Raw genomic sequence first — 11284 nt, 5'->3', positions numbered from 1 at the left:
CGACTTTGCTCGTTTGTACTGTGCTGAACCGCGGTCCCGTGGCTGCTGGCATTGGTGCTGCATCGTTTGACCATCAGCCGTTGGAGACCGAGCCACTTGTCCAGATTTGGATCAGCAGCTTATGCTCCGGGGGGTATTCGCCATCATCAAAAGAACAGCCACAGAAAATCCGATGAGGAATAGACCGATGCATGGTACTCGGCACGTCGAATTGTCCAGGCGCCGAAATGGGCCTAGTAAGCCTGGATCGGCATGAAGACGCCGAACTCGGCCTCTTCAGCCTCGTGCGACTGGCAGAATGCGGCGAGAGATATACGCCTCCACAAACGATTGACCTCTGGCCGCGGCGAGGTGATGGATCTCGATGCTATTGAGCGGTGTTCGCGGGAGGCCATCATCGCAGGTGTCTCCTGTGTCGAGAATGGGCATCATCTATCGTGCAGATAAACACAACCGCTGCCTCCCTCCTCTTAAAAAAAAAAAACAAGGCATCTCCATTCGAGCCATTTGGGATTTCATGGTTCAGTGACCTGAAAAGATGGTTTGCGGTGCGGATGAGTAGTGGTTGATCGCTGACAATGTACTACACCACCATACCCAGTGTGTAGGAAGGAGAGGTGAACGCACGCACGTACACACGTATGCATGGATACACTTGTAACGCACCATTTCTGGCCCCTCGTAGACGATCTCAAACCCAAGCTTCACCAGCCCAAGCATCATCCATCTCAGTCACAATCTCTCTCTCTCTCTCTCTCTCTCTCTCACTCACTCACTCACTCACTCACTCACTCGCACCACTGACACGTTCCTGCGCGGTAGTAGTATCGCCAAGACAGTGCTACATAGTCCCCTCAGCCTTGCATAACCTGGCACGCCCCACTTTTAACCGCGAACAAGGCTGAAGTGATATATACTACTTCCCTCTGACAAGGTCCGGCAGTCCCAGCAGCAAAGAAAAAAGGGAAGTGATATATTTTTAACCCCCCAAATATCTCCCAACATTAGCCCCCCCAAGTGTGAGAAACCACACACACAACAACAACAACAAAAAAAAAGGACCGGCCAACCAACTGAAGTTCGAACCAGCACTTGGAGACCCCTACAACTTCAAGTTGAGAGGGGGGGCTATGTTACAGACACGGAAAAGGTCTAGTGGGTTAGGTGGGAGGGGCCTTCCAAAGGGGACACGAGCTTGCGGTAGGGGTCTCGCTCATGTCCCTGCCAGAGTACCTGGTGGCTGTTGTAAGATTGCTCGAGAACGCTCTCCACCGGGGAGAGGCCAGGAGCCGCAACACCTGCGAGGGAAATGGTGGAAGGTATACTAGAACCCGCCACTAGATCTTTTTGTTCCGTGGGTGGGAGAGGCCAGGGGAATTTCCGCTGTTCAACTCCCAGCCTCAGAGGTTCATATACATAAGTTTTTTTATTCTCCCTAGTTGCGAATGAATAAACGTAGGATTCAGCTTCACTAAAGACCCGCCCTGGACGACTTGACAGTGGCGAGAAACCCAACTCTTGGCTGTGTTGTGTCTCGCGCAGCCGTTTGAAGGCGATCCCTCTGCTCAATCCGCGACAAGGCACAACTTCCACATTCACCTGGTCCAGACTCCCCAAGTTCCATACAAATGGATATCCCCAAATTGAACTTCTTTTTCGCCTGATCGCTCAATGCAAAGCGCCAAAACTGAAAGTCACAAACAAGGGCGATCCTGTCATCGGAGGCCGATCACGCTCTGCAAAGAATATAAGCCCAACGTCACGTCACGTCAGCTCGGCCAAGGGGATGCTTACCATCTCGAGAGTCCACACTCTTCGAATCCATACTTTGAGTTTCCCGTCAACTCCCTCCACATCAGTCAACTCAACACCCTCCCACCAGCATCGCCGAGCCGGCTTGCGCCAGAAGAGGAGTAGCTTTTGAGCCATGCCCACCACGTTGCTTCCTGCCAAATCTCCTTTGATGTCAGTCCGCAGTCTTGCAAGCGCGAGGCTGCAAATGACGGCCTTGTTTGGTTCTCCAGCTCGATGGCCCCAAGCGTCATCATGATTAAAGCCGCTACATGCGTCAGTATATCCATCTCGGCCGATCATTTCGTGGAACATACCCTGCCGTCAGCATTTCAATCAGATGTTGCTCGGTCGTGCCTGCTTCTTCACTCCGCTTAAGACCGGAGAAGATTCCGTCTTGCTTGAGTAAGGACTTCCCAGCGGCGCGCTTGATTTCGGTCATTTCCGGCTGCTCAATGTCGGCACGAGGAGGGATGACGTAGAAGTCAAGATCCTCTCTCAAGACAATGATCCCCGCTCGATCTTGAAGCATATCTTTGGTCGAACCCTGTAACGGTTCGATCGATATGGGGTCATGTTCTGGCGGGGTGGTTGGGGAGGGAGATGTGGATGGTATTGATTGAGCCACATCTCGGAAAAAGTTTAACATATACTGAAGGGAGGCTGGGTCATACTGTGAAGGATATGTTACATCTCCGATATAGATACAAGGATTGCTAAGAACAACAATGGGATGGGGACTTTGAGAGGGACGTACGTCGACGGGATAGACATCGCCCTCATGAAACGAGTTCATGTGGCCGTCTGGGAGGAGGCCATTGGGGAATAATGATAGTAACACAAACTCGGGCAGAGTCAACAATTCATCACGGGAAAGAGTGAAATGTGTTCCCCTGTACCATGGTCAGCCTTTTGTTTGCTGGCTTTCAGTGTATTGGGGGAAACCAACCTCAAGTCCAAGGTGATGTGTTCATCAGCTGCCGCCTCGCCTGCTAAATGCCCACCAAGTCAGTCTACATCACCCCCCTTGATTGGCTTCGCCACTCACCTCCTAGGGTGTTGATTGGTGGGCCTGTTTGTTGAACTTGTGTGATGATGCTGGCCGCACCGCCTGCTGCCGCCATGAGGTATGTGAACGACTCTAGGGGACTAGAACCTTCGGTATATGGGGGCGGCGGCTCTCCGTCGTCAACAGCTTTGCCCGAGGAAGACTGGGCCTTGGTATCTTGTGGTAGGGCAGCTTTTGTCTCGCGCTCAGCCTTGGACCCGGGTTCGTCTTCGGCGAGAGCCTCCTCGAAGGAGGGCGCCGGGGCAGAGGCTAAAAGCGAGTCGCAATAGGTCTCGGTGACAGTAGCTCTGATGCGGTCGAGCTCGGCGTCGGAGGGGAAATAGAGAGAGGAGAAGGGAGGTGGTCGTGGGGAGGGAGGACTCGAGGAGGACGCTTCGGACCGGGGGGAATGAGGCGGCGGAGCAATGTATATCTTGTCCTCGTGGTCGAGCTCGGTGTCGTCGTTGTCGAAGGAGTGGTTGAATCTCGACAACGCCGTGATGGGCGAGTCTCCTCGATCAAATGCCGGAGGTGACAAGGTGACTGATTGGGTGCCGCGAGTGTGCAGCAAATAATCAAGCGACCAATGTGGAAGTCGTGTTGAATAAACGAGGCAAAGCGCAGCAACGGGAACGGGCGCGGAGCAGGAGATTTGATCTTGACCGCGGACAGCGATCGTGCGAGCGAAGCGATCGCGAGGTGCGATGTTGATCAAGGAAGAGAGGGACGGTAGAACATTGATTGAGTCACGTTAAGCTGGACATTGGCGTCTGGAGGTTGGGATTGTAGTATTGTACAGAGTTGCAGCAGAGTCACGAAGTTGGCGAGGCGAGTTGGATCACAGCCGCCAGACCAGACAGAGAGGGTCGAGTGCACCGTTTTCCCCATTTCCACGGCAGCCGCAGATGGGACTGTTGTCCGTTGGTGTGGCTTATAAGCGCCTCCCGGGCGCCCAAGTCCCCTGGCAGCAACCACTCGTTACCTGGTGAGGCCCAAGAGGAACCCGTAGCGCCTGCCACGCTTGGGCTTGTCAATGGTCGCGCCACCACCGCTTGCCCATCTTTAGCACGTACGCGGTCCGCCACCCCTCTCCTTGCAGTTAAACCCCCCCTCCCTCCCCCGATGGTATTTTCCCGACTTTGGGAGGATGGTATGCCTATGTGCTTTTATTACTGGGACGAGATGAAGATTCTACCGATTAACCAGTCGAAGGAGTCGCATTGGGATATCTCAAGCATGTTTGTACAGTCGTTGATGGCTTCTTCCCTTCTCCTTCAAATCTCGAGGCCAACTTCTTGCCTGCTCCCCGAGCTGCTGTGTTCCTCCTCAACACACTCTCACTTTAGCGGGTTCAACTTGTCAAAGACGCCCTTCTCTTCGCCAGCCGGTCTAACATCTCCGGTTCCTTGACTCGGAGTGAGAGTCTCGCCGCCAGATCCGGTGACAGTGCTGCTCTTCCCTCCCTCTGCGACGCCTGCAACCCCTGCGCTCTGAATGGCGCTCCCTGTGTCGAGATCGACGCCCTTGTTTGCCGCTCCAGCGTGCCCGCTCGTCCCGATGATGCCTGATCCTGCTCCAGCGCCTGCGGTTGTCGATGCTCTCTTCTGGCCTTGCAGGCCAAACAGTTCCGAGTGCGAGGATGCAGGACCTTCTGAGGTGCCCGTCGTGTTTGCCGCCTGGCTGTCCGCCATTCTCAAGACCAGGATCAATTAAGTGCAGTAGACAATGTTGCGGTGGTTTGGTTTCTGGTTGTCAAATTTCGCTTTGCTTATGGATTGATTTCTTGCGGAGTGTCACCCACGGCTGGTTACGAGAGACGCGCCACCCACAGATATATCATCCTGAACGCACCTACACAGCCCAGTCCCTTGTTGAGTGTCGCTGCTACAATGACTTCACCTGGCATTATCTGACGACAGCAGCATGACGATCATTGCAAATGCTGGAGGGCAGGGAGGGGCGCTGTGGCTTCGGAAGAGTTCTCCGATCAAAGCGGAGGAAGCTGCCCTGAGCCTTGTCACACGACAAGCCATGAGCCGGAGTCTAATAGGAGCAGTCCGCCATCCCTCAGCTTCCCGGTCGTGCAGCATGATCAGCGAAAGGGTCCTGGTGTGCCCAAACAAACAGGCGTCTCAGGACGTGGTGCGAGAACAGAGCTTGATAAGGAAAAGATTCAGCATTGTCGAAGCTGACTCGCCCACCAGGAGGCGAAGGGTAGATCGTACGCGATCCTCGTGATCGTCTAGAAAAGCCTAATCCGATGCCTCTTGCTATCTCGCTCAAGAAAGCTTGCTGGAAGCTTTTTTGAAGAGCTGCAAAGCGTTCCTGCTACATAGTTTCTCCTTGTCGTCGTCACTGGCAAACACCTGGGGCAGGTATTCGTCGTGCTGCTTGGACAAGGCTTGAACCACCGGCAAGGGTGTGTATGGGAAGTCGCTCCCGAACAGCATCCTGTCGACGGTGACATACTCCAGCAGCCCCTTTGCCTGCTCCGGGAACGCCCAGCCCGCCGTGTCGAAGTAGAATTGCGTGTTGAGCCTCTCCTTGACCCAGGCCGGAGTGACCTCGTTGGCAGATCCCCCCAGCTTCATGATCTCGGCCACGCTCGAGAACCGGTTGATCAGGGGCGGGAATGCCCCTCCGACGTGTGACATGTGGAACGTGATGTTGGGACATCGCTTCACGGTGCCGGTCAGGAACAGATTGATGACTGCGCGGGCACTGTCGAACAAGAACTCAAACATTGGCCTTGGGAACTGAGGGAGCGGAGTCGCCGCGGTCCCGGACGACAAGCACGGCGTGGTAGGATGGATGAAGACAACGGCGTTCCTGCGGTTCAACTCATCGAAGACGGCATCAAAGTCCTTGTGCCCGAGATACGTCCCGTGGAAGTTGGTGAGCACGACAAACCCATCAGCATTGAGGTGATCCAAGGCATAGGAGATCTCTTGCAGGGCGCCCTCAACGTCCGGCAGAGGCAGAGAGGCAAAGAAGCCAAACTGGTCGGGCATGCGCTTCTTCAGGTCTGCCCCGACCTCGTTGACATGTCGGGCAAGCTTTCGGGCAAGCGCATCGTCTCCGGCCTTGAGGTGGACTCCAGGTGTGCTGATGCTGAGGATTGATTTGGTCACGTTGATAGATTTCATCATGGTGAGATGACTCTCTTCGCTCCATTCCTGACCCGCCGTTAGCTAGCTATGTTGCTTGGTTGGCGCCCTGCAGACATACTGGGACCGCTGGCATGCCGTCAGGATTCTTGTGGCCATTTTCAGCGAGTGCCTTGCGGTATTCTCTGTTGGATGGCTGATTAATAGGACTTCGCGCCTATGAGAATGAACTCACGCTGGCAGGAAGTGGGAGTGGCAGTCGACTTTCGGGTAGGGAGACATTTCTGGATTGCGAGGAATGCGCTACCGAGTGTGTGAGATTTCAGTGCGTCAGATTCTGCAAGAGACGGCCAGTCTCAGATTGCCAGGTCAGATCTCGAGAGTGCTCAGGGTATTGATATAAGATGGACGTGTCCGAATATCGCGGGGTTGAGATGTGCGGAGGCCCGCTGGTGCCCGCGATTTCCCACATGCTACCGTAAGGACCGATCTTTACCCGCCTGGCTGCCAACTTGTGGGACTGGAACAGTGGTGGGCGAGTTGGGAACAGCGAGCTTTTGGAATGTCCCACGGCTCACGGGGATTTGTGCAACACCCCTCGCCTGTTCGACTGAGGCTGATGACCAACACTGGGAACTCTCCGTCGAGTGTGTCCCTGAATTGCTTCAACAATGGAGGCTGGTAGATGATGTCGTCCCTCCCTTTGCAATACCAGAACCAGCAGATCTATCGACACCTGGGGACGGCCAAGGTCGTGGTCCAAGTGTTGAACGCAGGGTATGATATGGCCGTCCTCGACTCCGGCTGGTCTGCTCGAGCACATTCAAGCCAGACCTGCCTCCCATCACCCAGCCAGAGCCTTGCCTATCATCTCCTTTGCCCTCTCACTCAGATCCATCGCCAACGCCAGCTCCTGCCCTCTCTTCCCCATCTTCACCCATGTCTTCTGCAATATCCCGATGATCTTCTCCTCGTCGTGCCCCTTCTCGAACTCGTCAAATTGGTCGTCCAGAAACACCAGACAGGCCACGTCCTCGATGACCTGCGCGTCGGCGTCGCCCTTACCTTCCCCCTTTTTCAGGTCCTCCTTTGCAATCAGCGCCGCCACTTTGCCCGCCTCCTCTTCGGTGTACGAGCATTCCACACATATCTGCTTGACCTGCTCGGCCTGTCGATTTTTGAGGAACGTGCGCCAGGCGAAGTACCCGGCTTTGGTGCGGGGGTAGCTGTCTCGAGGCACTTCCCAGCGCCGGAAGTGCTGTGCCCGGGCAGCCGTGACAAGCAGGGGACCGGCATTTGGGGTGTGTAGGTCGAGGAATTTGGTCATTTTCTGAGCATAGTGCAGCTCGTAGGGTACTTTTTCGCCTTTGATTTCAATCGTGTTCGGGTCCTCTCTGTGAGCGGTGTCTATTAGTTCCAGTGCCTTTGACACGTCGGGAGCCATGACAAGATATAGCGATAGTTGGATCGTGAGTTATACTCCAGACAGGCACCAGTCTTGTCGATTTGATACCGTTGTAAAGAATCGCAGGAGGGCAGAGCGCAATTGAGTTTCGCGGCCGAATCTGCCGAAGGTTTCCCTCCAGCAAGACTATGATGTCACACTGCAAGTCGTGGGATATCGATGCGATCTTCCCTTTCATGTGTTCAACCCGGCATTGGGATCCCTACACAGTGTACAGAAATGCTACCCAAGAGCTCAGCAGGTTGGAAGAAATATCTTTTGCACTCACGAAAAGGCGAGCAGAATAATCCTGAGTTGAGGAACCCTACGCCCTAATCTATAATCGCTCGAGACGCCTGACAACCGTCCGGCGCTCTGCCCTGGCTCAGTTCTAGCTGACACCAGGAACCTGTTGTTCCCGCCGTATTCAAGCACCGCCCTCCCTCTTCGCGTACTCGTCCTCCATACGCTCCTGATACAAGGCATCAGCCTCCTTTGAGGTAATCCTCTTCTGCTCGCCCACTCCTCCACTGGTAATGCGTCCTTGGGGAGGCTGTCCCGCCCCTCCGTTTGCAATGTAGTACTGTTGTTGTTCTGCGGGGAGGGTAGTCTTTGTTTTCGTCGTGGTTGTCTTCTTGTGGCTGGCCGAGGCGCCTAGTGACAGGGACCCGGAAACAGCGCCTGCGATAGAGGCGCCGGCGTTGGCGACGGCCTCGGACGTCTTTTTGAAGAACCCAGCATCGTCCGACATTTTGGCGTGACTCTGGCAAGTTCGGGAGGTGGAGGAGGATGGTTTTTGGAGAGTTAAAGACTTCTCGATCACAAGGCAAGTAGACGGTCGGTGTATCTTCAATCTGGCTACCCAGTGGTTAGGGTGAAAGTGGTTTGGATGGGGGGTGGTGTTGGAACTGGAGAGGAATATATTTCCTTCAAAGGTGGGAACTTTCCTTTCTTTGCACGCCACAAACGTTCGACCCAGTGCCACGAGGGAGGGGGGCCTTCAAAAACAGGTTTTGGGTGCGATATTACCCTTTTTCGGGTGGTGCTTCGCACATGTCAAGGGCTCAAGACGAGGCACCGACGATGTGCCTGAAGATCACAGGTTGATGTCATAGGGGATCTTCAAATGACAGGCAGCTGAGTGTTGTATCCGTTATTACATGTCATTTGAATTGCTCCCCCCCAAAACTGCACGTTGGTCGGTATTTTACGGTACGCTGGTTACGGGTCGCTGTGATTGGCCCGAACAGATAACTCAACCTTTGTCGCAGAACAATCGACGAGGCTGTGACTCTGTACGGAGTACAAAGCTGGGACAAAGCGCTGAACGAACAGAATAGATCTTTGTCCCGTATACATAGAGCTGCCTGAAATAGCAAACACCCATGATAGATTGATTAATGCGTAAAAGTCCCCGCTACACCCGGCGCAAGAGAAAAAGCACAAGCACTTGTTTCCACCTCCTTGAATCTTCAGCCTCGCGGCCCTGTAGAAATATATTCTATATTCATCAAGATCCACCGCAACGCTATACGGCATAGTCAAAGACTACAATCCATCCATAAGCCGCCCGTCTCGCTCTCTGTTGGCGCACAAGGCTGCCTTGCAAATATTGAGCTGTTCGCATAGCCTGGTGTTCAGTACAATCAACGGCCCTGCAACTGCCTCACCCATTGATTCGCTCCGGCAGCCTTCGAATAAAAATTCGATATGCCTATTCACTTCATCAAAACAATAGAGCCCACTTGCATCTGCCTCTACCCTTTATTCCTTCTCCCACAAACATCTTTCCCCCAAACCTAGCGTCCTTTCGAGCCCTTACCATCCAGCGCCCACTCCTACCAACGCGAGAGAAACACGGTCGCAATCGCCCTCGCAAATCGTCGAGTTCACCTCACGAGAAACACTTTCACCTTCCGCAGCTGTCGTAAGCCCGAGCAGAAGGTTAGCGAAAAGCACGAGAGCCTCGCACCACCCCATCTCCTGAAACCGCCGAACAACTTCAACACATCCCTCAAACACCTCCACCATGCTGTCCTTCAAGTGGACTCTCCTCTTCTTAGTCTGGCTCATCAGCAATGTTGCAGCCATACCTCGCATCACCACTCAAGACATTGAGATCTTCGTTGGTGCAGCTGGCACAATTGGCTTTGCGGGCGTTCTCGGCTGGCACCTCCTCAAAAATCCAAAGAAAGCAGAAGAACAGCTTGTTGCAATAGTCCACTCACAGAAAGGTGGTATCCCGGTCATGCATCCCACTTCATTGCCTGCACCAACACCCACACCCACGGCCCTTAAAGTCCCCAACATTATCGAGACAATAGTATCGAAGAGCAGCCCAGATGTGACTCCTCGGTTCTTCGCGGTTGCAGCATGGCACAATGGCACAATCATCCAGGTTGAAGAGATTGTCAGATTCCGAACTGGCGACCTCAACGACAGATATCCTACCAGCTCTGTTACTGTGAACAACGAAACTTGCATGCCTCATGAATGGCTCGATCATGAAATTCCCCAAGCTAGCGATGTTTTCATGGACATAAACATCTCCGAGACTAGGCCGTCCGCCCTCAACGTATTCTCTCCTCCATGGGACCTTGCATCTATCTTCGTGAATGCACATGCAGACAGAAAAATGAAGCCGGTCATTGAGTTTGCCAGGAAGAGGTTCTTCGTCGTCCGAGACTTGTTGAACAAGGCACTCGCCATTTTCCTGAGACTGGTACCTACTCATCCAGCAAAGGCTGCTTTTATTCTGGTCGGCGTTCCACTCGTGACCAAATTCGGTCCTGCAGCGGCAAGGAAAGGCCTCGTGTTGTTGTGCCGCTATGCTCCTCTCGCCCTCCTCTACCTGCAAGACAACCTAGACAGGTTTATCGAGTGGCATACAGGGAGAGAAGAAGAGCCGGAGCCCATCGTCGAAGCCGCCACTGAGCCATTGTCTGTTGAGGGGGTAGTGCCTGCCCCGGACTCGACGACAAATATTCCACTGGACGCAACAATTGCCACTCAAGTCACGTCGAATCTAACAGAAACTCGCAAGGACGATGATGAAGAGAGCCTCCCCCATCAGACTGTGGATGTCGAAGAGAATCTGCCAACAGCATCATCATCGGAAGACCCTCCGCTAATTGACCGCGAGAATTATACCGAGACGGGAATCTTCAAAACCAGAAAGTCGCCGTGGCAGAGGTCCAACAGTCAACACCGAATACCCCGGCGCATACCCCTGAGGTCTAGCAGACTGGAAAAGACAGCTGTTGTGACATCGACCCAGGAGTCAAGAGAACTGCTTCCCAACGAAAAGCCAGAAGTGCAGACTGAGGCTTCAAGCCTGCGGTTGGCAGACGTTTCAATTGGGAGTCTCGAACAGCCCCGGCCGGCTCATCTGATCGCGCAGGGACCAGAAGATACCGTTGCTCCCGAATCCGAAAATACGCCTCTCTCACAATCGAGTATGAACGTTTTACCTGCTTTGAAAGATATTCCCGTGCTCGAGAAATCGCACGAGAATGAGCCTGCAAATAGTCAGCTTTGGCCAACCGCTGTCAACGAACATGACCTCGTGGTGCCGGAAGACTTCATAACAGATGATTACGGCCTTTCGACAGACAAGTGTCCCTTTCAGCCCGATCTAAATCCCACTCCTCTGTTACAGCACGAGCAAGAGCTAGCTACCGTTCATGATTCCGAGCCCAGTTTCAAAGAGCAAAGTATCACGATGGTGCCTGAGTCTGTCGACTCTCCCGCTTGTGCACCCATCTCGTCGACTTACTCGGAGGACGACAAGAAGGACGAGGATAATGAGCCGCAGGAACAAAGTAGGAGGGGAGAATATTCCCTACGACATCCGACTGTAGAGGATGACGAAGAGGAGGACGTTAGTCCAAAAGC

At 53.8% G+C, this 11284-nt stretch overlaps 5 protein-coding genes across 5 annotated transcripts; 1 reads left to right on the top strand and 4 right to left on the bottom strand.

Moving 5' to 3' along the window:
- Positions 1–1324: 1324 nt before the first annotated feature.
- PV07_06919 (uncharacterized protein) lies at positions 1325–3675 on the bottom strand. The gene is made up of 6 exons (XM_016393950.1): positions 2840–3675; positions 2741–2783; positions 2549–2684; positions 2109–2464; positions 1795–2059; positions 1325–1736 (listed from the first exon to the last, which is right to left on the bottom strand). Exons 1-6 carry the CDS (start codon positions 2913–2915, stop codon positions 1716–1718), a joined length of 897 nt encoding a protein of 298 aa, XP_016247369.1. The 5' UTR covers positions 2916–3675; the 3' UTR covers positions 1325–1715.
- Positions 3676–3997: 322 nt separating this feature from the next.
- PV07_06918 (uncharacterized protein) lies at positions 3998–5102 on the top strand. Its single transcript, XM_016393949.1, has one exon. It carries the CDS (start codon positions 4434–4436, stop codon positions 4764–4766), a length of 333 nt encoding a protein of 110 aa, XP_016247368.1. The 5' UTR covers positions 3998–4433; the 3' UTR covers positions 4767–5102.
- A 16-nt stretch (positions 5103–5118) lies between these two features.
- On the bottom strand, positions 5119–6228 carry PV07_06917 (uncharacterized protein; the record flags this gene model as incomplete). The annotated part of the gene is made up of 3 exons (XM_016393948.1): positions 5119–6015; positions 6068–6131; positions 6182–6228. 3 exons carry the CDS (start codon positions 6226–6228, stop codon positions 5119–5121), a joined length of 1008 nt encoding a protein of 335 aa, XP_016247367.1.
- A 562-nt stretch (positions 6229–6790) lies between these two features.
- Positions 6791–7390, bottom strand: PV07_06916 (uncharacterized protein; the record flags this gene model as incomplete). The annotated part of the gene is made up of 1 exon (XM_016393947.1): positions 6791–7390. The coding sequence occupies one exon, from the start codon at positions 7388–7390 to the stop codon at positions 6791–6793; it is 600 nt and encodes a 199-aa protein (XP_016247366.1).
- Positions 7391–7559: 169 nt separating this feature from the next.
- PV07_06915 (uncharacterized protein) lies at positions 7560–8449 on the bottom strand. The gene has a single exon (XM_016393946.1). The coding sequence runs from the start codon at positions 8139–8141 to the stop codon at positions 7818–7820; it is 324 nt and encodes a 107-aa protein (XP_016247365.1). The 5' UTR covers positions 8142–8449; the 3' UTR covers positions 7560–7817.
- Between the last annotated feature and the right edge of the window lie 2835 nt (positions 8450–11284).

The sequence above is a fragment of the Cladophialophora immunda genome (genome assembly GCF_000835495.1).
Source record: "Cladophialophora immunda strain CBS 83496 unplaced genomic scaffold supercont1.4, whole genome shotgun sequence".
In the NCBI taxonomy this organism is placed as follows: Eukaryota; Fungi; Ascomycota; class Eurotiomycetes; order Chaetothyriales; family Herpotrichiellaceae; genus Cladophialophora; species Cladophialophora immunda.
The sequence above is the reverse complement of the archived record's forward strand: the minus strand, read 5'-3'. Positions and strand labels throughout refer to the sequence as shown.

Excerpts from the sequence above, each read along its gene's own strand:
- PV07_06919 (XM_016393950.1), bottom strand. The coding sequence starts at position 2,915 with ATGGCGGCAGCAGGCGGTGCGGCCAGCATCATCACACAAGTTCAACAA. Across the intron at positions 2,060-2,108 it reads ATTGAAATGCTGACGGCAGG|CGGCTTTAATCATGATGACG; the intron begins GTATGTTCCACG and ends TGACGCATGTAG. Across the intron at positions 1,737-1,794 it reads GAGTGTGGACTCTCGAGATG|AGCGTGATCGGCCTCCGATG; the intron begins GTAAGCATCCCC and ends TATTCTTTGCAG.
- PV07_06918 (XM_016393949.1), top strand. The coding sequence starts at position 4,434 with ATGCTCTCTTCTGGCCTTGCAGGCCAAACAGTTCCGAGTGCGAGGATG.
- PV07_06915 (XM_016393946.1), bottom strand. The coding sequence starts at position 8,141 with ATGTCGGACGATGCTGGGTTCTTCAAAAAGACGTCCGAGGCCGTCGCC.